Genomic DNA, 24,623 nt, shown 5'->3' with positions numbered 1-24,623 from the left:
CACCTGTAATCCCAACACTTTGGGAGGCCGGGGCAGGTGGGTCACAAGGTCAGGAGTTCAAGACCAGCCTGGCCAAGATGGTGAAACGCCGTCTCTACTAAAAGCGGGGACCTGTAATCCCAGCTACTCCGGAGGCTGAGGCAGGGAATTGCTTGAACCTGGGAAGCGGAAGTTGCAGTGAGCCGAGATCGCGCCACTGCACTCCAGCCTGGGTGACAGAGCAAGACTCCATCTCCAAAAAAAAAAAAAACCCATGCACCTGAACCCACAGGAGCCCGGAAGAGGACAGGGGACAGCCAGCTTTCATCTGCATGTTGGGTTCCACATAAAATGTCCTAGGAGTTACAGCTGACACAGGTTTTCCAAATCTCTTAACTCAATAAACTGACCCTGGAACCAGCTGCCTCCTCCCCACGTTCCCAAGGGTTGTAGAGAAAGTTCAGGGAAAGGTGGTCCCACCTCCCACAGGATAAGGACCAAGCAAGCCCCTGAGCCTGGTGTTCAGGACCCTCTCTATCCCAGCCTCTGCTGACTTCCCAGTCCCACGTCCCAGTCCCCCAAGTTGTCACGTGGCTCCCCACCTTGGACTGGACACCCATGCCTCTGGGACCCGCCAAAACCGAAAGGAAAAGCTGACTGTCAACCCAAAAGTGTAAACGGATCTCCTGGCCTAGGAAGCAGGAAGGACGAAAGGGCACATCTCCAGGTCCATAAAGCTGGAAGGAGGCCAGGCCCTCAGGCAGGTGCCCTTCAGGGATGGGAGGTCACAGTGTGATGGGCATCACCGGGGAAGGGGCTGGGAGCAAGCAGCAGAGTCTCCTCTGAGTCGGCCTCTGCAGGCCCAGCCCCGACTCAGAGGCAGCGCCAGTGTTCACTGAGCCCCTGTACTCAGCAGACAACCCAGAGGGCTTCCTTCGAGTCCTCTCGCGAGTCTGTGTAGAGGCAACCAGTCATCAGGGGAAGGAGTGAGCTCACCAGGCTGCTAGGGAGGACCGGAGCTGGAGAACCAGAGGTGGTCAGGTAAGCTGGGGGGGTTCGAGGCAGGAGAAGGGTTGCTCTGTCATCCTCATCCCAGAAGGACACCCAGACGGTCCTTCCCATCAGATGGCAGTTGACGACTTCCAGATTCTTTCCCCACTGCCGTCCTCGCTGATCCTCACAACAGCCCTGTGAGGTAGGCAGTGGGTGCCTTCCCCCTTTGACAAATGACCACAGCAGGGTGGGAAGCTCAAGGCAGCCCCTCCTCTGCTCCCTCAGGCTGCTCCGGCTGAGGGGGCGGGTGGGTCTGTGGTTCCCTCGCATAACTGGCTCTGGCTCGTGGCAGACAGACCTGCCTGAAGGGACATTTGTTCTAGGAGCCAGAAGCCCACTCAGCCTCTGCTAGTGGTCTTCCCTGACTTCCCAGCCGCCTCCACAGAAGGAGCGGCCCCCAGAAGTGGGGAAGGAGGTGCCTGGGCAACCCCGGCCTGGCCTCCTGGAGAACATACTGCCTTGGGCCGCCCCTGCCCTAGGACTGTAATGGTTGACCCCATGGTGCAGCCGCCACCTCCTGGGATCACACGCCCATCACAGTCATAGACACACAGCAAACGCAGCAGACAGGCCCTGGAGCCATGTCAGGACACACTCACACTAGCATCTGCAGACTAACACGGGCCCAGGTACACACACACACACTCCTCCAGATACACACACTCCTGAACACACTATGTGAACCCACGTGTGCCCTCCCACGCACAGCCATACACCTGCCAAGGCAGAACCCCGAGGGTGGGATGGAGAAGTCCGCAGCCTCTCTAGGCCTCTGTTTCCCTGAGTTGCTCCCATCGTCCTCCATCCACGATGGGGCAGAGGCAGAGGCTGCCAGCCAAGGGGACACTTCCATAGCAATGTCCCAAGCCCTGGAAGCAGCTTCCTTGGGTCTCCGGGTAGAAACCATTCAGGACCTCCAGGTGCTGGTGCCGGCAGCCAGGCTGGCCTAGATGAGTCTCTCCTCCGGTGGCACCTTGAGGACACTGTCCATCTCCAGCCGGGCCCCAGCCACCTCCTGCTGGCTTGGGCTGTAGGTGCCCTCAGACTGGCGGCGCTTTCGGGCTGCCAGGATCCCTGAAAGGAGGCCCAGGAGGAGGAGGAGGAGGCAGGCACAGGCTGCAGGCACGGCCACCTCCAGCAGTGGGAATGGCAGCGGCAGGGCCAGGCCCTTCTGCAAGAGACACAACACTGAGGCCTAAGACCGCAGAGAAGGGGAGGACCCCGGGGCCCTCAGAGAACAGAGAGCGCAGCACAAGGACCTGCTCAGAGAAAATCAGAGCTGGGAGCAGGCTGCCCTGGGAGCGGTGAAGACCCAGCCCCAGGGGTGTGCAGGCAAGTGCCAGGAAACCACCTGTCAGAGCCACTGCTCGGGGAGTCCTATACAACAAAAGAGTTCTGGCTAGAAGGACAGAGATGGGCGTTTACTGAACACCCGGCAGGAGCTAAGCAGGGTGCGTGGGTTTCACAGAAGCCTACGAGGGTCTGATGAGGCAGAGCAGGAGCAGGAGCAGGAGCAGGAGCAGGAGCAGGGGCAGGGGCTGGCTGAGCGGCCCCCTGCCACAATAGCAAGGTCAGAATCCACTGGGGGCCCGCCTGCGGGGGCGGGGTGGCAGGGGGGCTGTTGTGACAGCTTGTCCCTGCGAGCCTCCGCCCAGGCTTCGGGGAGCCCCGCAAACCCCCTTGCTGTCTCCAGTCACAGGCTCCCAGGATTCCCCATCAAAGCCTCTACACGCCTGGGACTCTGAAGTCCCAGGATGCGAGGATTCCAGAGGCACGGGCTCTGGGACTCACCAGCCTCCCTCTGTACCTCCAGGCTTCTCAGCCCACTGTGACCTGGGTCCTAAAACTAGAGAGGAAAGTTGCTCTGGTCCTGACAGGGTCCTGCCAGCCTCCACCCCTGGACATTTTGAGGGAGGAGCTGTAAAGCCATTTCCTCCCCCTGCCCTGGGAGGTGGCTGGGTGGGGAAACCAGAGGCTGTAAAAGTTCAACTTGAAAGGAAACATTCCCGGTAAGCGGAGGGGATTTGTGGTTTATGACCCAGTCTGCCAGAAGCCTGTGGAGATCAAGGCTGCTCCCTTCCAAGCCTCTCACCTCACCAGCACCCACTCCCCCTACCCCGCCCCAGGAAGGGGTGTGGCGGAGAGGTTCACAGCTCCAGCGCCTGCCGCCTTCGTCTGTCCAGGCTTGTCCTGGGCTGAGCCCCCTAAGGTTGGGGCCAGCATGCACAGTGGGCCAAGCCTGCTCCGGTGCAGACTCCCAGGCCCCGTGCAGACTCCAAGTCTTCCTACTCAGGACACTGACTCAGAAACCCCTGGAGATGAGTCTCCTGGATTCACCAACCTAAATCCCAAAACACCAACGTCCTCTTGGCGCTGAGTCCTGGTTGGATTGGCAGAGACCATCTGTCCTCACTGCCACTGCCACTGCCCTGGGCACTCTGGGGAAGCCCCTGACCCAGCCAGGAGCTTTGTACTCTAGTCAATAGACGGTGACAGCCCCCAAAGCTCTCCCCGCAGTGGAAATACCTCCTGCGTGGGGGCTGTGGAAGGGACCTGAGGCTCCTCTCACGGCCCCACCCCATGACAGAGTGGCCCAGGAACAGCCCCGTGGTGCCGCACTCTCTCCCCAGCAGCATCTCGCCAAGGGCCCAGCAGGCCACGTCCATGGCCCCTCACCCCTGACAACACTCACCGCCACTTCACAGAACTGGCCGGAGAATCTGGCATTGCAGATACATTCAGACACCCCTCCAGCTGCCCGGCAGGTGCCCCCATTCAAGCAGGGGTTGGCTTCACATGGGAGAGTGGGGACCTGACACCTGGAGAGGGAGGGGGACTAAGAAAGCGGTGTCCACCATGGCTGCCTCTTGTGCTCCCAGCTGCTCCGCTGCCCACCCCCTCTTCAGCAAGCATCAGAGCTTATCCATCCACTGTCCCCATGTGCTGGCTCCTGCCCAGCTGGGCCCTGCCAGGTGACCACCTGAGCAGCCGTCACTGAGAAGGATTCTCATCCCATTAGGGTGACAGGGGGGGCTGTGTGAAGGCAGGTGCCCCAGGGGCTGACGCCACTGTCTGCAGGGCCCAGAATCTGCACTTTTACAGTCTCCCACAGGCGGGCTGAGACTGGGTTTCCAGAACCGCCACCAGGCAACCACTGCCCAGCAGCAGTCTGTATCACAAAGGATGGTTTTGGGGATCACGGAAGGAAACTCAAGTGACAATGGTGACTGTGATACCAGGGAGGGGTGAGAAGGTGGGCGAGGACCCCCGCCCCACCCTGGCTGGAGGAACAGCCCTCCACACTCATTGGACCCCCTCACAGTTCCCAGGCGCCCAGACCCACCTCTGGCCAGCAAGACCCTCCAGGCAACTGCAGTTAGCAGGGGGAGAGCCACCCTCACACGGGCTGCCATTGAGGCAGGTGACATTCAGGCTGCACTCCTTGGATGGGACAGGCAACCTGGGGAGAGAGCAGAGGCTGGAGTGGGTGCAGGACGCCTGGGACCTGCCCTCCCCAGCGCTGTGACCATGGGCCACCTGAGCCTGTGTTCTCATGTATGGAATTCAGGGCCCTCTATCGGTCATGGGATTGAGGTCCCTGGTGGGAGGGAAGGGACATGGGGCTGTCACTCGCATTCCAGAGTCTCAGAGGACCCTGAGGACAACAAAGTGTAAGGACTCTGAACAAAAGCAGCTCCTAAACACAACGCCTGGACATTCCTTGAGGGGAGAGGAAGGGGTCAGGCCACAGCCAGATCCCCTTCCACATGCTGGGCTCCAGGGAGAGCCACTGCGAGATGAATAAGGGAAGCGCCAAAGCCTGACCCCTCCCTCCACCCCAACCAGCGACCAATAGGGATGAACCTCCGTGTAAAATGGCAGGCGGCTCCCAGCCCCAGACCACAGCGCTGTTTATCTGAAATTCCAGGCTAACTGGGTGTGTTTTGATCTGTGTTGTATCAGGAAATTTATCAAATTAAACTGTCCTCCTCATGTCACAGATAAGGACATGAGGACCAGGGAAGGGAAGCGACTCATCCACAGACCTGGCAGACTTCTCTGCCGCACCACAGCCCCAGGGGGCATTCGCAGCCCTCGCCCCTGCCCAGCCGTCCCACCTGCAGCGCGGGCCCCCAAAGCCGGGAGGGCAGCGGCACTCGAAGCGGCCGTCGGGGTGCGTGTGACAGCGGCCACGGGCGCAGGGCGCGGAGTGACAGGGGTCGACGTGGGCTTCGCAGCGCGGGCCCTCCCAGCCCGGGCCGCAGGCGCAGGCGAAGGCGTCGAAGAGGTCACGGCAGGCACCGCCGTGCAGACAGGGCGAGGGCGCACACACGGGCGCGCCGCGGCAGCCGAGGATCGGGGCCGGCGTCCCAGGCCAAGCCACGAAGTGCTCTCGGGCGCCGGGGGCCGCGCCGGGCCGGGGCTGCGCCAAGGGCAGGGGCAGGCCGCCCAGCGCCACGCGGCCCAAGCAGCCGGTGAAGTTCTCAGCCAACAGGATGCGCGCAGCACCTGGGCCCTGCAGGAAGCCCAGGTCACTGGCCAGGCCGCGCAGCGCCACTGGGGTGGCCACACCATCCAGCCACAGCAACCAGCGCGAGGTGGCGGCCGCCGGGCGCTCCATGGCCAGGCGCACGCGGTGCCAGGCACCATCGGCCACGCGCGGCCCAGGTATGGGCAGCACAGCGCCGGGCAGGCCGTGGCCTCCGCGCACGCCTCCCGCCAGTGAGCCATTGCGCACCGCCAGCCACACGCCTTCCAGGGCGCCAGCCGCGGCACGCAGCAGCCAGGCCTCAGAGTCGCGCGTGCGAAAGGCCAGCGACAGGCCCCCGAGCGAGCGCCCTGACGACGCGTTGTGGCCAATGAACGCGGCCGGGGGACCCTCGCGGAACGTGGCCTCCGCCACACCTGCAGAGAGAAGGAGCCTCAGGGAATGGCCCACGGAGCCTTCTCCAGAAATGCCACCTCCCCACTTCCCCCAGCGAGTGGCAGACAGCCACTAACTTGGGGTGGGGCACATGCACCCACCTATCATCTAATCCTGGAAATTGCAGCCGCCCCCCACCACCCTCACTTCTACCCCCAATGTATTTCCTACCCATGGAGGAGCAGTTCCCCGCCAGGGCTGGGGGGTGGGGGCGCGATGCCTAGGCGACCCTCCAGGTCACAGGCCAGGCAACAGCAACTCCTGGCAGAATCTGGCCCCTTCCCTTCTCCGTGAAGCTGCCCCACCTCATGGCCGAGGCTCGCCCTTCACTGCAGCCAGTCATCTTTGTAAAATGCAGATCTGGTCATGCCCCTTTCCTGCTTAAAACCCTCCAGAGGCTCCCCGCTGTCCTTGGGATAAAGTCAGAGCCACGGAGCTGGCTGTCCTCAAAGCCCCTACCAACTTTCCCACCCTGTTCCTGCTCGCCCCCTTGCACTTCCGCTGTCCTTGCAGACTTCAGGGACTTGGCACATGCTATGCCCCTCCATAAAATATCCTTCCCCCTGTGGCTCTCAGAGTCTGGCCTTGAAGCCCAGTACAGGCTCACCTTCTCCAGAAACTCTGTCCCTCTACATGTGGTGGCCCCGCCACACTGCCCTGGGGCTTGGCATGCCTGGTCCACCAGTATCCTACAAGCCCTGAGAGTGCAGATGGGATCTAACCAGTTCGGGTGTCCAGCACCCAGCACGGGAGCTGCCCAGGACACACACTCACACACAAAGCCATCAGGGACCTCCTCACACGTGGCAGGTGGGAGACAGGGCTGGCCAGGACACCACAGCTGCTGGGCACACGTAGGCCCTGTGAAATTGGCAGGGCAGGTACAGTGGAAGTCATTCCAGGTGACGAGGCAAGTCCCACCATTGAAACAGGGGGAAGGCTGTGGGAGAGGCAGGGCAGGGGTTGGCTCAGGACTGCAGTGAGCATCACCCACCATAACTGGCGTCGCAGTGCTTCTTCACTGAGCACCTACTACAGACACACTATCTCCTCACAAACGACTGGAGAGGAAGTCGCTAGCATCCCCATTTTACAGATGAGAAAACTGAGGCTCAGTGACGCAAAGCCACTTGCCTGAGTCACCCAGCCAGTAAAGAGAGGAACCAGAGTTCATGCCCAAGCTGTTCCAACTCCAGGGCTGGTGGCATTCTGTTCATGATCAAAAGGGTGTCCCATTCCTCAAGTACCTCCTGCAGAAAGGCTCAGGCAGCCCTCTATCTCGGTCAGGGTGTCTCTCTCAGACCAGGACTAGCTGGGGGGAGGCACGGGGACCGCCAGAGGGTAGGAGCAGCTGGGCTGAAGAAATGGATGTAAGTCTGCCCTGCCACCCTCCTGTAGTGGGACCCTGGGCAGGTCACTTCACCTCCTGGGCCTCAGTTTCCTCATCAGCAAAAGGACACACTAAGCCCCAGTGACACAAAACAGATCCTGGGAAAAGGACCCCCCCGCCCCCCCCACCGGATACTTACACTGCACATGTCCTCGGAGATGCAGCCCGCAGTGAGGTTCCAGGACTGCCTGCCGCTGAGCTCGCTGGGCTGGCTTGAATTATCCAGTGGCAGAGAAAAGAAAGGGAGGTGGCGGCCATCGAGTCGCAGGTCTTGGAGGCAGCCTCGGAAGGGCCCACCCCAGGGCTGGCTGTCAGCAGCAAGGAGCCTCCCACCCACGTGCACGTGCTGCCCCAGGTCCTGCAGCTGGTCAGGCCCGAAGCTGAGCGTCACCAGGTGACGGAGCCCATCATCCCAGCGCCCAGGGAGCACTACAGCAGGACTGCCCGGCGCCTCAGCCCGGATCCGACCCTCGCTCAGGAATACTGTCAGGCCAGCTGCAGAGTCATTGGCAAACTGGAGCAACAGGCCAGCGGGCTCCCGAGTGCGGAGAAGGAAAGACACTGTGAGGTTGGGACCTGGCAGCTCTTGGAGCAGAAAGGAGGCAGAGCTTGGGGCACCTCCCAAGCCAAAGGTGACAGCAGGAATCTCTGCAGGGAGAGAAGGTGCCAGGTGTGAGGCCTGCAGGCTGAGGGAGCCAGATCTCAGGTGCTGCCTTCCCACCTGGCTTATTCCTCACCATCAGCGCACGTGGGACCCCTATGGGGCCGGGGACAGTCGCAACGGAAATGAGTCCACAGATCCACACAGGACCCTCCATGGACACAAGGCAGAGGCTGGCACTGCTCTCGACGCTCACAGCCCAGGAGGACATTCTCACCGAGATCCTCAGGCAGCAGGAGGTGGCCATCCACATGCACGTCCTGGAGGCAGCCTGCAAAGGTCACGTCCCCCAGCTGGGCAGAGGAGATCCCGGCAGGCAGCAGAGTTGCTGAAGCCGTGGAAGCCAGGGCCACAGGACCAGAGGCCACACAGAGCTGGGCAGAGCAGCCCTCATGCCAGAGCCGTAGCTCCAGGGTCGCTAGGTGGAGCACAACCTCTACCTGGTGCCAATGGCCATCGTTTAGGGCCAGGTCCGGCAGTCTCAGGACAAGCACAGTGGTGCCGTGGCTCCAGAGTGTGGCCTGAAGTGTGGCTGCCACCAATGCCAGCTCCAAGCTTTCCTTGGTGTCATTGCGAATGGCCAAGGTCCCAGCGGGCAGCGTGGTGCGAAACCTCAGTGCCAGACCCAGGGGGCCACCAGCTGGCACTGATGCCTGAATGGGGCTCCCAGCCATCACAGAGAAGGTGGTATTCTGGCCACAGAAAGGTCCATGGGTACCAGGTGGGCAGTGGCAGACATAACTGTGGACCCCAGACTCGAAGATAGGGATGCAGGTGGCAGCCAGCGGGCAGGTGTGGCCCTGGCAGCCAGTGAGCTGCACAGAACAGTCGCTCCCACCCCAGGTCTCTGGGCACCTGCAGATATAGCCTGCCACAGTGTCACTGCAGGTTCCGCCGTGCAGGCAGGGATCCGACAGGCATTCATCCACGTCTTCCTCACATGTCGGCCCTTTGGGAAACACCAAGCCAAGGCTCAGTAATGTCTGGGGCCAGAACCACAGTATTGACCCCGAGCTTACATGCCTGTCGTGATGAGGACCTCAGTACCTATCAGCTAAACCAATTCCCAAAGCATTTCTCATGGTCCCTGCAAGTCCCCTGTAGGCCAGAAGCCAAGATGCCCCTTCCCTTCCCATGTCTGGTGAGTGTCCAGGCCCTGTAGATTTAATCTCCTAAACATTCTCCAATGCCGCCTTTCTCCCACCCCCCATCTCCTGCCTTACCAGCTGTCTGGGCTACCGTCCCGCATCCCCCAGTTCGCCAGCCTTCAGAAGCCCTCTCCCATCCATCTCCACCAGTAGCCAGAGGTCCATTTCTAAAGCATCACCAGGCCGGGTTCCTCTGCCGCTTAAGGTCCAATCACTCACCCTGACATTTAAGACACCGTCATGGGCTGGGTCCTACCAGGCTCTCAAGCCTCAATCCTGCTTCCCACAAATCTTGAACTTCCCATTCCTCCAAGCATTTCCTGGAAAGTCCTGACTCTGGGGCTTTGCTCATACTGTTCTGTCTGCTTGGAATGCCTCATTCTCCCTTACCCTTCCTTTCAAACTCCTACTCATCCTGCAAAGCCCAAACTCAAAGGGCCCAGAGGCTTTCCTTAACTCTCAACCTCAAACTACTGTGTCACTCTGCAGTCCCAGGCACAGCTCCCCAGAACCCTATATTAAAAGTATCTGTTTACTCAGCTGAGATCTTCAGGGACCTGAATATATGTCCTTAGTGCCCAGCAAAGGGCCTGGCATGGCTTTTATGCACAGAGTGATGAAATGGAGGAGCTGGTGGGGTAGTGCACGCACCCAAGGCACTCTGAGTGGCACCCTCAGGCTCTAACCCCTCAGTCCCTCTGCCCCAGGGCCCCAACACTGGCTGTGAAGGGGCTGCCTCATCCTGCCTCCAGGGATCCCTTCAGGTGCTCAGGCCCCAGCTTGGGTCCAGAAGCCACAGCCCGCTGTAGCTCAGCCAGAGCCACATCCCAGCTGGAGGAACCCAGGCCCAGAGAAGTCACCAGGGTTTGAAGCCCAGCCCCGATCAGCTCACAAACACCACAGCCTCCTCCTAGGAACCACCACCCACCAACCTCCCCCTGCCCAGGGCCCACATTCCTCCATACCTGCCAGGAGCCACAGGTGGCCCAGGAAGGTCCACAGAGCCCCCGGCTCCATTGCCATGCCCTCCAGACAGGTTGAGAGTGGTGGGCGGGCACTGAGGTTGGGGAAGTGGGGAGGGGGCAGAGCTCCGTGCCTGGCCCAGCTACCTCCTTCAGAGCCTGCTCAGGAATGCCAGGCACTGGCCTCCCCCATGCCCAGCACGGCCTAAAGGGAGGGAGGATGGGCAAAGAGCCCGGCCCTGCAGCTGGGGTCCCCCCTCCCTGGCTCTGACCTCAGGGGTCTGCCCTCCCTGTCACCCAACAGCTGAGCTCAACTGGGAGAGGAGCCGGGTTCCTGCTGATACTGGTGAACCTGGGGGATGACACCCCCTCATCCTCTCAGCTGTAAGATGGGGTTTTAAACCCCTGCCTCATGGGGCTGTGGCAAGGAAAAAACAAAATGCAGAGCAAATGCTTCCCAGAGGCCAGCCATGCTGTGTGGGCCCACTGTGTGCCAGGCACCCAGGAGACCATGGCTCTTGGAGCAGGACTTGGGGAACCTTGGCCCATGGAGACAGTGGATGGGCCTTCAGGAGCCCCAGGAGTGTTGGCCATCCAGGGCTGGGGGACACTGAGTGCCACCATCTTCAGATGAGTGAGAGATGGGGAGATGTGACCACCATCTCTTTCCCCTGGTGGAGGAGCCGGTGCCCAGGAGACTGCCAGGGAGAGGAGGCAGTGTGCCCCAGCAGGAATGTGGGCGGGTGTGAGGGAGGTGTCGCAGGCATTCCAGAGCGGGCAGGGACATTCAGTGTTGGAGGTGGAGTTCCCTGGGCTCACCGGTGTCCTACGTCTATGCATCTGCATATACCCAAGGCAGGGGCAGACTTTCTGAACCCCCAACTCCTGCCTGACAGGCCCCAGCTCCCCAAAGGTCAGAGTCATCCTTCTACAGATGCTGCCCCCTAACTCTCTGCAATAGCCCCCCTTTCCTTCTCTGTCCTGGCTGAACCACCTCCGTCTTTCCTGAAGACCATCCCTCCACACGTTCTCCCAGACAACCTCAGCCCACTGTGGCCCCAGCTGCCGGGACTACACTCCCGAGCCCGTCTCACCTCCAAAGCGAGTCCTAGTTCAGCCACCCTCAGCGGCCACCTGGGCCCCCATACCCACCGCCTCCCTGATCTCCTTGACCCCATCAATCCACACATCCAGACAGAAGGGACCTTCTCACCCAAGGACCACCAATTCTGATGGTCCCAGGGCCCACCCCACCCCAGACACCTGTGTAGCCATCTGGGCAGTGACACTGGAAGCCATTGGGCAGGTCCTGGCAGCGGCCTCCGTTGAGGCATGGCCGTGAGGCACACTCGTCCATCTCCACACCGCAGTCGGCTCCTGTAAGAGGCCCAGCTGTGGGTCCCACCTGCACCCTCAGAACCAGGCAGGGGCTGATAGGGTCCATTCTATAGCTAGAGAGACTGAGACTCTAGCAAGAGAGAGGGCAGACTCGGGTGTGGGGTGGGGGGGTGGGCACAAGATCCCTCCCTGGGCATCTGGACGTGGGCTGACTGCTTCCCCAGCAGGGGCTCACCCTCAAAGCCAGGAGGGCAGTGGCACAGGAAGCCCGCAGCATGGCGGAAGCTGAAGACACCAGGGAAGGCAGCCTGGACACCCCCGTAGAGGGCCAGGTCAGAGCGCTGCAGGCATCGGCCCCCATGCTGGCAGGGGCTCGATGCACACTCATCCTCGTCCACCTCGCACAGCTCGCCGCTGTAGCCTGGGGGCACACACACGCGGGCATCAGGTCTCACGGGGTTGCCGGGCAGCACCTCTTCACTATGACCAGGCTAGCCAGGGCCAGCAAGGGACCGCAGCTCGGAATAAGCCACGAATGGCGAGGGAGGGACGCACTGAGGGCAGCACAGATGACCATGGCAGCCTTCAGCAGCAGTAGACTATTGCTACTATTACTAGTCTTGCTACTAATTTTTTTTTTTTTTTTGAGACAGAATCTCACTCTGTTGCCCAGGCTGGAGTGCAGTGGCATGATCTCCGCTCACCTCCACCTCCTGGGTTCAAGCGTTTCTCCTGCCTCAGCTTCCCGAGTAGCTGGGACTACAGGCACATGCCACCATGCTCGACTAATTATCGTATTTTTAGTAGAGACAGGGTTTCACAATGTTAGCCAAGCTGGTCTCGAACTCCGGACCTCGTGATCCACCCGCCTCAGCCTCCCAAAGTGCTGGGATTACAGGCGTGAGCCACTGCGCCCGACCTAGTCTTACTACTATTACTAACGTTAATTACCGAGCGCTTTGCAGCTGTCAGGCCCTTCCCAAGGGCTTCCCAGGGGTCGCACCTTCGAGCTCCCAGCAGCAACCCCAGGAGCAGGCGCTACCATCAGCCCTATTTTGTAGATCAGGAAACTGAGGCTCCGACAGGTTGCAATCACACACACACTCTGGTCCCGAGGACCCAGCGGGCACTCACGCACAGCCACACACCTGCCCCACCGCCCCAGGCCGCACACCTGCACGCACACACCTGGCCAACAGAGGCAGCGGAAGCTCCCGAGGCCCTCGAGGCAGGACGCGTTGTGCGCGCAGGGCGCCGATGCGCACTCCAGCACCTCCTGCTCGCAGTGCATGCCCTCGTAGCCAGTGTCCGCGCAGTCGCACCGGAACCTGGGGAGGGCGCGCCGGCGGAGCTGAGCGCGCGCCTGCCCCTTCTGCCCCGCGCCTGGCCTCCCCGCCCTCGGGCACCCGGCACCCCGGCCGCCTGCCCCGCTGCTCGCTCACCCGTTGACCAGGTCGTGGCACGTGCCCCCGTGCGCACACGGCTGGCTCTGGCACTCGTCGAGATCCAGCTGGCAACGGGTGCCCCCGTAGCCCGGCGCGCACACACAGCGGAAGGAGCCCACGCCGTCCAGGCACGAGCCCCCGTGCAGGCAGGGCGCTGAGGCGCACTCGTCCACCTCCGTCTCGCAGGTCACGCCTGGACAGGGCACGGGACACACAGGGTGCAGGATGGACACCCAGAGCAGGGCAGAAGAGGTCGCGCCAGGCCTGCTCCAGAGTTAGAGACTAGTGGATTCATTCATTCAGAGCCGGGTGGTGGTGGTGGTGGTGGTGGTGGTGGTGGTGGTGGTGGTTGGGGGGTGGGGGGTGGGGGGCGGGTCACGCCAGCAACCACAGGGAGAGAAACGAGACGAGACGGACAGCCCTGCCCTCATGGGGCTCACAGCAGTCTAGGCCAGGACATGGCGGGGGGTGGGGGGGGGGGTGATTCAGCCAGTAATTACGTAAATGAGCTGGGTTTTGATGTTGCTAAGTTCAACAAGGAAAGGGGTTGGGTCTTGGGAAAGCAATAGCCGGGGTCTGCTCTGTTCAGGGAAGGCTTCCTAGAAGAGGCTTTTGAAGGATTCAGATACGGGACTGTGGGCAGCAGCTGGATTCCAGGGACTGCAGCAGGAGGCAAGTTCCGCTCGGGGCAGCGCCATGATGCCCTAGGCGGGGTGCTTGGAGGGTTGGAAGCAAGGGAGAGGGTGGAGGAGGTGAGTCGGGTGGGAGGTGTCAGCGCCTTGGGGACCAGGTAACCTCTGGGTCCATCCTGAAAGTTTCAGACAGGTAAGTGACTTGGTCCCACCTACATTTTAGTTTTTTTTGAGACAGAGTCTCACTCCGTCGCCCAGACTGGAGTGCAGTGGCGCAATCTTAGCCCACTGCAATCTCTGCCCACTGGGTTCAAGCGATTCTCACGCCTCAGCCTGCAGAGTAGCTGGGATTACAGGTGCATGCCACCCTCACCTGGCTAATTTTTGTATTTTTTTTGTAAAGAAGGGGTTTCGCAATGTTGGCCAGGCTGGTCTCCAACTCCTGGCCTCAAGTGATCCACCCACCTCGGCCTCCCAAAGTGTTGGGATTACAGGCGTGAGCCACCGCACCTGGCCCTACCTACTTTTTAGAAGGCCCACTCTGGTGGCTTTCAGACCCCAGAGAGGCAGGAGATGCTTGAGTACAGTAATCACTCCTCCCAGTGTCCCTGCACTGTCCTGGTTTTAGAACTGAAAGTACCAAGTCCCGGGAACCCTCACAATCCTGGGCGAATCAAGACAGTTGAGTGGCTCTCCCAGGGTGAGAGTGAAGAGGAAGGGAGACGGGGAGTCCCAGGGTTTCAGATACACTGCCTGAGATCATCCTGGACTCACGTGTCACTGTAGACTCCAGTAGGCCCTGCCCCCTAAGCGGGTTTGGTCAAGGGGGGGCCAGAGGCCCAGCTGACTCCAGCTGGAACCCTCCCCCTTCTCAGTTCATTGAGCACAAAACACGGCCCCACCTTCCCATGACCCTTCCCTCCTCCCTCCCCACTCCCACCCTCTGTGCCAGGGGGAGCCAGGCCTTGTCTGGAAATCCCAACTCCCCCACCCTGCTTGGAATGGAAAGAGGAGAGAATGAGTCACAGCAGATGCTGCCCCCACTCACATCCACAGCTTACCCAGGAAGAGTCACCCTAAGTGTGCGAGTGCTACACATCCGGGTGCACAACCCACTGCCCGCACAACCCACTGGCCACACAACCCACTGGCCACACACATGCACTCAGACTGCAGACACCCCCAGGTACTGGCAAATCTTTACGGATGCAAAACAGAACCTGGAACTAGGAGACACATGGATGGATGTGACCTGCACTGGCATGTAAACTAATACACCCAGACGCTGAGACACCGGAACGATGAGAAAGATGTATGGAACCGGCTTCCCCAATCTCTCTTCATCAGCTGCCATCTCTTTGCTGTAGGCCCCCTGCCCTGCAACCCAGCCCCCCAATCTGTACCCCTTGCTCTGAAGTGACTTCAAACTGCCCTCTGCCCTCAGAGTACAGTTGTCTGAATTCAGGATTGAAGTAGGATCCAGAGCATCTACACTGCAGACTCAGACTCTGCCCTGGACTCAGCCTCGCTCCCAGACCTGTCCCCAGCTGTGCCCTCCTTCCCACCTTCAGGCCTCTCTAGGAAGCCGCTGCTCCAGGATGCTCTCGGCTCAGATCGTGGGTGGGCCTGGGACGGGCCACACTCTGGAGGAGGCACCCTCAGTGCCAGTCACTTTTCCGAGCACTTATGTATATATTATCCCACTCCAGACGGCAGCGATCCCCGGGGTACGTCAACACTACAGTTTGAAGGAGACCTTGTATGTCTCTATGTTAGAACTCTGGGGGAGACCCAGAGGCCAGGGGTCCACATAGCACTCCAGACCACATCAGGAGTGTTCAAATGAGCTGATGGTGACTGTCATGTAGACAGTGTCTACATGACAGCTTGGCACAGCTTGGCACAGCTTGGCACAGGCCTGAAGTGCTAGAAAGACTATGTGGGCACCCTCATTAAAGCCACGCCAGGCTAGTTCACACTGCTGGAGATGTCCGAGGGGTATCTCCACCCCCACAGCCAAACTGAACTCTAGGCTGGACTGAAATCACATTTATCGAGCGCCTGAGATGTGCCACACACCATGCCAGCACCCGCACATACTCTCACCCAGAGCTGCCAGGTAAGCCTGCAAAGCATCAGTTCTGTAGTCAGACCAAGTGGATATACCCTACAGCTGCCCGGATGCCTGGGGGCGTCCCTACACGAAAGTCAAAGCTGAAGCCGTGATGTTTACACTCTGAGCAGCTGATGCGATCTGCATTACAGACCTCCTCCCAGGGCGGCCCAGGCTGTTACCTGCATAGCCAAGGGGGCAATGGCACTCGTAGCGATCGGCCAGGTTGCGACAGGTGGCCCCATGGTGGCACGGCCGGGATGCACACTCATCGATGTCCAGCTCGCAGCGTGGGCCCTGGAAACCCGGCACGCAGTAGCAGCGGAAGCCGATGGGATCTGAACCCTGGGGCACACACAGAGCGCCGTGGTGGCATGGCTGGGTGGCACAGCCCCGGGGCTCCATGGGCCCACAGGTATAGCCACCACTCTCGGTAGCCTGGCACTCGGTCCCTGGAGCGCACGGGTCTGAGGCACAGGCACTGGGGGGCTCTGAAGGCACCGTCCCTGTAGAAAGAAGAAACTGGCTGGGCAGGGTGGGCAGAGGTTATAAAGACAATCTCCTCCCTACCCTCTCAGGCCCACCCCAGACCCCAAAAGCAACATGGGTCTCTCCATGCACAGTATGGACAGAGAGCCAGGGGTCTTCAAGTCAGGTCCCAATAAGCTGCACACATCCACACCCAGAACTGGGAACGGTTTCAGGAGAGCCTATATAGCAGAGGAATAGCACCAAGGATGCCTGGCTTCTGGGCAGGATTAGCGAGCAGAGGCTCCCTGACCCCCGTGAGCTTCCCTCCACTGTCTTGTCCCTGCAGTCCCCCTTTGAGGCAGTGTCTGTCATGCCCATTGCACCAGACAGCAAAAGGAAGCCCAGGAAAGAAAGTGAAGGCTTGCTGAGCCTGCCCGGCCCTGTCCACTTCACACAGCAAGTTAGTGTTCGCTGGGACAGGCTTCAAGGTCTATCCGGATTATTTCAGCTCCACGTGGGGAGGGGTCTCCCTCCTGCAGGCCCCATCCATCCAAGGAGGCCCAAGAGGGTGAGGCTCCTCCCACTGCCCCCTCCACCTCTTCTGCCAGGGGTCTGGTAACTCCATCCCCGGGTGAAACTGGAGATGGGCCCGACCTCAACCTCGGGAGGACGGGTGGACAACTTCAAAGGCAGGGATCAGGATCGTGTGCTCCGCTGGTCTCATTCCTACCCCTTCTCTACCTCACTACCCACCCCCTGCCAGCCACTGGCCTAGGAACTTCTAGAGGGTCCCTGGCCCTCATTTCATCCCCCATCAGCAAACACCTGAGTGGCCAGCCTGGCCAAGGTCACATGGTACAGAGCAGGTATTGAGATGGCTCACGGACACCTGCCCCTGGCCATCGTGATGCTTCCAGCACCGGTGCTCTAACAGAGGGTCACCAGCTGGCTTGGAAGCCACGCCCAGAGATCCTCATCCCCCTTCCTCTCCTCCTGCCTTCCTGAGAGCCTTGTCACCACAATGCCCCGGTGAGAACTTGGGCTTTGAAGTGAAACAGACCTGGGTTCCATTTCAGCTCAGAAAGTTCCTAGCTATGAGACCCTGGGCAAGTCATTTCTCCTGCAGAGCCTCCATTTCCCAGTCGGAAAATTGGATGATAATAGTAATCCCCTCATCAAATGCTGAACTATTCCACCCCTCAGCACCGCAGTCAAGGGCTGCTTTTGGTGAGAACTCGGTAAGGGATGGGGGAGGGGGCCTCCAGAAGACACAGCCTCCATTCCTCCCCCCACCCCCACCTGGAGCTCCCAGAGGTGCCCCTCCCCCACCCAGGTTGTCATCTAGACACTCACCAGACCCCAGAACAGCTCAGACCCTGCACCCTTCCCTCCCCCACTCTGGTGAAGCCCCCCAGATAAGGCTGGCAGCCTCTCAGGCGTCATCCGCATTCCAGGCAGGGCTGTCCTGTGGCCTGACGCGCATCCTTCCAGCTCCCTCGGGAAAGGGCACAGGTTTGGGGCATCGGGCAGTCCTAGTTTGTATCTGGGGTGCAAAAAGTGCCCATCTCGTGGAGGTGTTGAAAGGATTCACCAAGGTGATGAGGGGCACAGCCCTGGGACTGGGTGTGGCCAGCACTGCTCAGGAGGGCGCAGCACACATAACCCCTGGTAAAGGGCCCCGGCTGCCAGCGCCTGTGCCAACAGGCCCCTCAATCCCCACAGAGCACTGTCCCTCACCTGTGCAGTGCAAGGAACCCCCACCCAATCCAATCTGAAGCTGTGCCCCCTATCTCAGAGCAGCCGGAACCACGCTGGCGAGGCAGCACCGGGGAAAGGATCCTGGGGGGCGGGGGAGGTGCCTTGTCACAAGGGATCTTCCCAGGACTGTGGGAGCAGATGGGCTCTAAATGACAGAGCCCGGGAGACAGAGTCCAACCCCATGGGAGGAAGGAATTTCTCCACTCAGAGCCAGGCAGGAAGGGAAGGAGCTGCCCGACCTGGGAGGCATGCAATAGTGCCACAGTCCTGCCTGGGAGGGACAGCCGTCTTTCTTGTGTCATCTTGGTTGATCTTGGCATTTACCCTCTGAGGTGGATAGGACTATGATCCCCGTTTTACAGCTCAGGAAAGGGAGACTCGAAGCAGCCTCACAGTCCACAGCCCGAGGGAGGCTGGAATCCAAACCCAGGGCCTCACTCCAAGCTTCCCGGAATCACTGGGGCCCACATTAAGAATACAGATTCCTAGAACCCACTCCAGACCCCAAATTTAGAACCACTGGGCCCTGAGCCTGAGAATCTGCATTGCAACCTGCTCCTGGGGGATTCCTTTCACTTTTTAGATGTGGGAACCGCTGACCTCAGGTTGTCTCTGTCTTCCAGGAGTGAGCCTAGGAGGCCACGATGATAGCCCAGGCCAGACAGGAGAGGCAAGGAGGGGCGGGGTGTGGAGGGCAGCAGGGCGGAGGAGGGGCTGTCCCCGGGCCAGGCTGGATGGGCGGGGCCTGTTGCCAGGGCAACGAGGGGCCTGTGCTTATCTTTACAAATCCCTCCTGACCTCAGGCTGCCTGGGCCGACCTGGCAGAGAGGGATTAACCGATGCCCGCCCCTCCCCTTCGACCTGCTGCCCTGTCCTGGGGATGGGCAGGAGGACCCAGCTGTTTACTGAGTGTGTACTATGTGCTTCGGCCTGTGCATCTATTATTACATTGTTATACTTGATTCAGACCAGAAAAGGTGGGTGCTATTAAGAAAATTTGTTTTTGTAACTCAAAGAGGTTGATAATTTTGCCCAGGTCAAGACGAAGAATCAGATCAGCGTCTGATCTCCCAGAGGTCCACATCTCCCAGTGCATGTTTCCACTTTACAAACCCTAAATTGCCACCCACGTATTGTCACTTTAGTACATTACAGCTGCCTGACCCGGGAAAAAAATCTCTAAAGATTCTCACAGGAATACAGCTTCCAGTATCAGCCTGGGCAGAGCGGGCAACCTTCCCCGTCTATCCAGAACCCAGCTGTCAGCAATCCCACTGTGTCTCCGGCCTCACTCATTAGTAACTCCTACTTTTCATGCACTTAGAATGGGCCTGTTTATAACAGCCAACAACTGATGAGGAGTGTTTTACTGAAGCCAGGTGCAGTGGCTCACACCTGTAATCCCAGCACTTTGCGAAGCCGAGGTGGGAGGATCACTTCAGGCCAGGAGCTCAAGACCAGCCTGTGCAAACATAGTGAGATGCTGGCGCTACGAAAACAAAACAAAATGAGCCAAGCATGGGGTGGGTCCCTGTAGTCCCAGCTGCTTGGGAGGCTGAGGTGGGAGGATGGCTGGAGCCCAGGATGTTGAGGCTACAGTGAGCTATGATTTCGCCACTGCACTGCAGCCAGGGCAACAGGATGAGACCCTTTCTTAAACACACACACACACACACACACACACACACACACACACACACACACAGAAGCATTTACTGGGGAAGCTTCCTGTCCCAACAAATCAAGAGACAGAATATTTCTAAGAAGCGACCTAAGATCTCGTAAGGTGTGGGAACTTCTAGCACAGGGGAAGAAATTGTTCATCTAATATCCCTGGGCCCCAAGGCTGTACCCCACAAGGCTGGGGCTGAATAACCATGGAGGCTTGCAGACACTCAGCCATCGGGAAAGGGTGAAATTCTCTTTTGGGCAGAATAATCTGGAATACTCTTTTTCAAAAATGTTTACCTTCTGAGGTTAAAAGACATAATCTTGATAACAGTAATTGCAACAATAGCCGTCAGGGACGGAGCGCCCACCTTGTGCCTGGCACTGACGAACCCTTGAGTCTGGGCTCAGAGCACAGTTCCAGGGAGTTACCTCCTGAAGTGAGGGCGAGACAGAGCAGGTGGGGTCCCCACCTGCCACCCAAACAGGCCACTTTTAACAATTTTAACTATTCATGGGCTTCCATCTAAAATTTCCCTTGAAATTGGGGGTTCCATGCCAAAACCTGGGGTGGGGAACCACTCACTGCATTCTCTTCGAATCCTTGTACCAGCGCTCGGAGTGAGCCAGTCTGTCCCTGTTTTGTAGAGACAGAGAAGAGACGTGACTTTGCCTAGTCTAGTAGCACAGTGTACTGTGAAATCCCAGCACTGGCTCTGGGGCTGCCTCGCTCTGGGACTGGCCATCTCTGGGCCTCGTTTATCTCCTCTGTAAACTGAGGGTATCAGAGCTGACTTCATGGGCTGTTGGGAGAATTAAATTAGACCTTGTTAATAATAGCACAGTGCCTGCCATGGAGTGGCTGATCTTATTCATCAACAATTCTTTACTTGAGGCAGACACCCACTGTCCAAAGGATCCTGACATTGGGTTGAATATGTGTGGCTTTCTGCTCCATCTCTGCTTCTGTCCCGCAGGCCCCCACCCCCTTCTGGCTGGAGGAGGGGCCGGACTTGGGGCCTGGACTCACTGCCCCTTTGTCTGCCGGGCTCCCTGGGTGTTCGGGGAAGGGAGGGTGGATATGAGAGCCCAACGTGTCCCATTGTACTCCAAGATGCTTGGTCCTCTCCATGGCAACCAGCCGGGCCTTTGTGGCAAATTGGGCCCAGGATGGAGGGGCCCAGCTCAGGGCCTGGAAGGGGTGGGGAGCAAAGCCAGGGGCCCATGGCCTCCAGAAGCCCCCATCCCCTCCAGGATGGAAATTGGTTTTCAAGTGACAAAAATCCCCCCTCCCTTCCCTCCCGGCAGGCAGGCTAGAGTACCAGCGTGCAGAAATGGTCACGCCTGCAGTGTCTCCCACCAACTTTTAGGGATCCCCAGGGATGGGGCTCCCAGCATAGAAATGGCAGAGAAAAGGCTGCCCCTGGGCACCCCAGCAGGCCTGATGGGGCGAGTGTACACACCAGTGTCCAGACCCCCTACAGCGTCCATCCACTCTGTGCCTCCAGGTCCGCTGCGAGTGCGCACTGAGTGTGAATGCACACATGTCCACACATGCGTGTTGGGGTGTGCACATTGGTGTGCAAGCACATGCCATGTGCACATGTGTGTAGGTGCATGTGCTGGTAGATCCACATGTGTCTGTGGCACCTGTCCCTGTGGCGTTGTGTGCCCTTGGGTGTGCCACACAGGTGTGTGGAGTGCGGGTATGTGAGCATTACAGGGCAGGGGACAGAGCCCCGATCCGCAGACCCGGGATCTCACGTGCTTTGTATGCAGAAAACAGAGAGGAGCAGCCACCCCGCCCCTCGCCACCATGCCCCACCCCTCTACAGAGCCCAAGTCGCCTGCCAGCAGAACCCAGCTCATAAGTCCCCGTCCCTCTCTGAGCCTTGGTTTCCTTCACTGCAAAACGGGGTCCTCATCCTCCCTAGGGCCCCATAGACAGGATAGGAAATGAAAGCTTTGTGAGTGCGGGAAACATGAAGGTCCCCAGGTGGGACTGGGAGACGCTTGGCCCCCACACCCTGCAGCCTGTGGAGCTCCGGGGCAGGGAGGGCAGGGAGGGCAGGGAGGGCAGGGAGGGCAGGGAGGGCAGGGAGGGCTCCCCCCCGCCCCCCCACCGCCACCGAGAGCCCAGGCCCTCCTTGGCTCCCTCCCCAGCCTGCGGTGGTGGGGGCAGGGGACTTCCCAGGCCCAGCCCCTGTAACTATAGTGACTAACACCAAGCGTTCCCTTGGACCCCCCAGGAGGAATTCCAGGCTCCGAGAGCTTGGACAAAAGCAAAAAGGGCTTGGCGAACGGGGTCTGGCTTCAGGGAGCCCTTTCAGATTGGCCTTAGAATGCTGGGGAGGGGGCAGCAGGGGACACACACATGTTCTCAAATCCCCAGCCACCCCACAGGGACCCGGAGCATCCCCAGCAGCCCCCAGCACAGGCAGGGCTACCACACAAATGGAGGGGTGCGGGCAGGCACCCAGCTCCCTGTGTCTCCCTCCCGCTTCTCCACTCAGTCCCCTGAGTTGGGGTCTGCTGTGCCCATCCCACACCCCTCAGGTTGAGAGCAAAGACCCAGTTCAACCCTGCACAACTTACACCCCACAGCACGTGCTGGGACACAGCTCGCCACACCCAACTCCTCAGACACAACTCACGGCTCACCCCAGACAGCTCATCCACCTCCCAACTCTAACACACCCACAACCTGTGCCCCATAACCCAGCATGCGACTCAGAACAGGCCCTGGGGTGAGGCCCACGCCACCTGCAACTCCCCAAACTCAGCCCCTAGAAACCCAGAAGTCCCCCAGCCCCAACCCCCAGCCCTTTACAGGACGCAACACAGCACCTCCCAAAACACGCACCCCATCCCTCACCCGCATCAGCTCCCTCAAATCACACCTAGCCCCCAATCCCCCAACCCTGAAACTTACAACCCCCCTCAACATGAAACAGCCCCCCAAGTCTCAGAGCACACTTACCTCCGCGGAGCCCCCACAGAGTCTGGGGGCCCACAGCCACACACTCCTGTGCACCCCACAGCTCAGGCCTGCACCCACGCGGACCAGCCCACCCGCCAACCCAGCAGCCAAGGCTTGGGGTGTCTGCCTTGGGGGACAGGCCCTCTCCCAGGCCCCCCCCAGACATGGGCCCCAACTCACCAGTCAGGAGGGAAAGGGCAGGGGCCCAGAGCAGCAACGGCAGCAGGACGGAGGCCACGGTCTGGGGGTCCGGGGTCCCAGGCCTGGCCAGCGCCATGGCAGCCAGCTCTGCTCGGCTGCTGTGGGAACGGGAGGGCGGCCTGGCTGGCTCCGCACCCCCCTCATCCCTCCAACCAGCACTAATGCTGTGGACAGAGGCCCAACCCCTCCCTCCACTCCCCTCCCCGCCACCGCTGCCTCCTCCCACCCAGGCCTCCTGGGCTGCTCCACCTCGTGGACGTCCCTAGACATCAGCCCCAAGTCTTCAAGCCCCCCAGCCTGTGGGGCCGACCTGGTCTTGGCACCCACCGGTTTCTCCCTCCTGACCGCCTGCCCCACTCTCCTCCCACCTCTTGGGTCAGCCTCCTTGGAGAAATTTCTGTTCTGAGGGGCTGTTCAGGATTCTCTTCTCACCAGGTGACGCCAGCTACCCCCAAGTCCTTAGTTATCCCCTCTCTTGGATCCCCCCTCCCCACCTCTCCAGCCCGGCCTCTCCCCCAAGCCCAGCACTTCGAGTCCAGTCACCTCCCAGACCCTGTCTCTGCTGGGAAGCTGCAGCCCCTCCCACCCAGCTCGTTCCCCCACCTGCTGCTCCCCAGTGCTCCCACTGGAGCCAAGGCACCTCCCATCCTGCAGCCCAACGCCCCCTCCCCACTCCTCACAGTCAGCCTACAGCTCCTGGCCATGCCACCTTCTCAGTGTCTCCTGCTGTCCCCACCGTGTCCCACCCTGCCACACACAGCTCCTCCCACCATCGGCCTCAGGATCAGCTCCCTGCAGGGCACCTCAGCCCTGCACCACGGTGGCCCCTGCCTCCCTCCACCCCTCACCAGCCAGACTGAACCTTTCCCAGCTTTCTTCCACTTGACCTTGATCTCTGGCTGTGCTGTTTGCAACTCCAGTGACCGCACTGCAATCCAAAGCAGCCCATTCTACTGAACGGCAGCTCTAACCAAGCAAGCATTGCTCTCCCCTGCCAGGAAGTCCTTCTTGTTGTCTAACCTTATAGTCTCCTGCTGCACTCGATGTTTGCTTGCTCTCCAGCTGGCCTCTTGTTGGGGTGGACAGGAGGAGCTCTTCAGAGGGAACTGGTTCAGGAAGCCAGGTCATCTCAGAGACACTACAACATAAAACAACATTCCTTTCTTCAACTGCCCTCAGCCCCGGTAGGGAGAGAATCCTCTTGCTGAAGGGACTTTCCTGAAATGAGCCACCAGCCCCTGCCAATACATGCCTGTTTGGCCCTATTCAGTAACCGTGGATACAGCCCACGCAGGCCCTGGGCTCTGGGATGTGTCCCTGACACGGGAGGACACAGCCTGGAAAGACAGCAGGAGCCATTAAGAGAGGTCCAGATGAGCTAGAGGGATGGGCAAGGGTCCCCCGCAGTGCAGGGGAGGGAGCAGGGGAGGGAGCAGGGGAGGGAGCAGTGGGCACCACACAGGGCCTGGCCGACCCTCTAGCCCAGGGCAAGTGCCACAGCCCTGGGTCCCCAGGGACCAAAGGAGGGAACCCAAGAAGCCCTGGGTAGACCCCTTATCCACTGCCCCTGCCCCATCCCCGCCCTTGAGGCCTGTTCTCTCCAGGGCAGGGATTGCCCCTTGGTTTCTGGGACCCTAACCTCTCTCGGTCCATCTTTAATCCCCTGCCTCTCCAATACAACGGGATCCCCCTCCCCAGGTGGGAGAAGCCCCTTTCCATGCCACAGGAAAAGAAGAGGCCTCACAGCTCAAGAGATCTGGGTTCGAGCCCAGCTCAGCCACTGATTAGTCGGTGACCTCAGCACGTGACTTCCTTCTCTGGGCCTCAGTCTCCTCACCTGTAAAACGGTGAGGCGTTAGTGAGCCGAGACGACAGTGCCAGCTCTCTTTATCCAGCTTCT

At 60.0% G+C, this 24,623-nt stretch overlaps 1 protein-coding gene across 4 annotated transcripts; it reads right to left on the bottom strand.

Annotated features, from left to right (window-relative positions):
* Positions 1–297: 297 nt before the first annotated feature.
* Positions 298–24,623, bottom strand: CRB2 (crumbs cell polarity complex component 2). Of its 4 annotated transcripts, XM_030817791.1 has the most exons (14): positions 24,561–24,623; positions 23,744–23,861; positions 15,828–16,151; positions 12,898–13,093; positions 12,644–12,783; positions 11,691–11,876; positions 11,381–11,494; positions 8,084–8,956; positions 7,486–7,994; positions 6,731–6,896; positions 5,151–5,937; positions 4,376–4,492; positions 3,725–3,851; positions 298–2,203 (listed from the first exon to the last, which is right to left on the bottom strand). In XM_030817791.1, the coding sequence occupies exons 3-14, from the start codon at positions 16,048–16,050 to the stop codon at positions 1,979–1,981; spliced, it is 3,663 nt and encodes a 1,220-aa protein (XP_030673651.1). In that variant the 5' UTR covers positions 16,051–16,151; positions 23,744–23,861; positions 24,561–24,623; the 3' UTR covers positions 298–1,978. The 4 variants fall into 4 exon arrangements, with proteins under 4 accessions (XP_030673651.1, XP_030673649.1, XP_030673650.1 ...); XM_030817789.1 differs by lacking the exons at positions 23,744–23,861; positions 24,561–24,623 and adding an exon at positions 22,703–22,880; XM_030817790.1 differs by lacking the exons at positions 298–2,203; positions 23,744–23,861; positions 24,561–24,623 and adding exons at positions 2,581–3,373; positions 22,703–22,880.

The sequence above is a fragment of the Nomascus leucogenys genome, chromosome 8, assembly GCF_006542625.1.
Source record: "Nomascus leucogenys isolate Asia chromosome 8, Asia_NLE_v1, whole genome shotgun sequence".
In the NCBI taxonomy this organism is placed as follows: domain Eukaryota; kingdom Metazoa; phylum Chordata; class Mammalia; order Primates; family Hylobatidae; genus Nomascus; species Nomascus leucogenys.
This window is presented reverse-complemented; position numbering and strand designations above follow the sequence as displayed.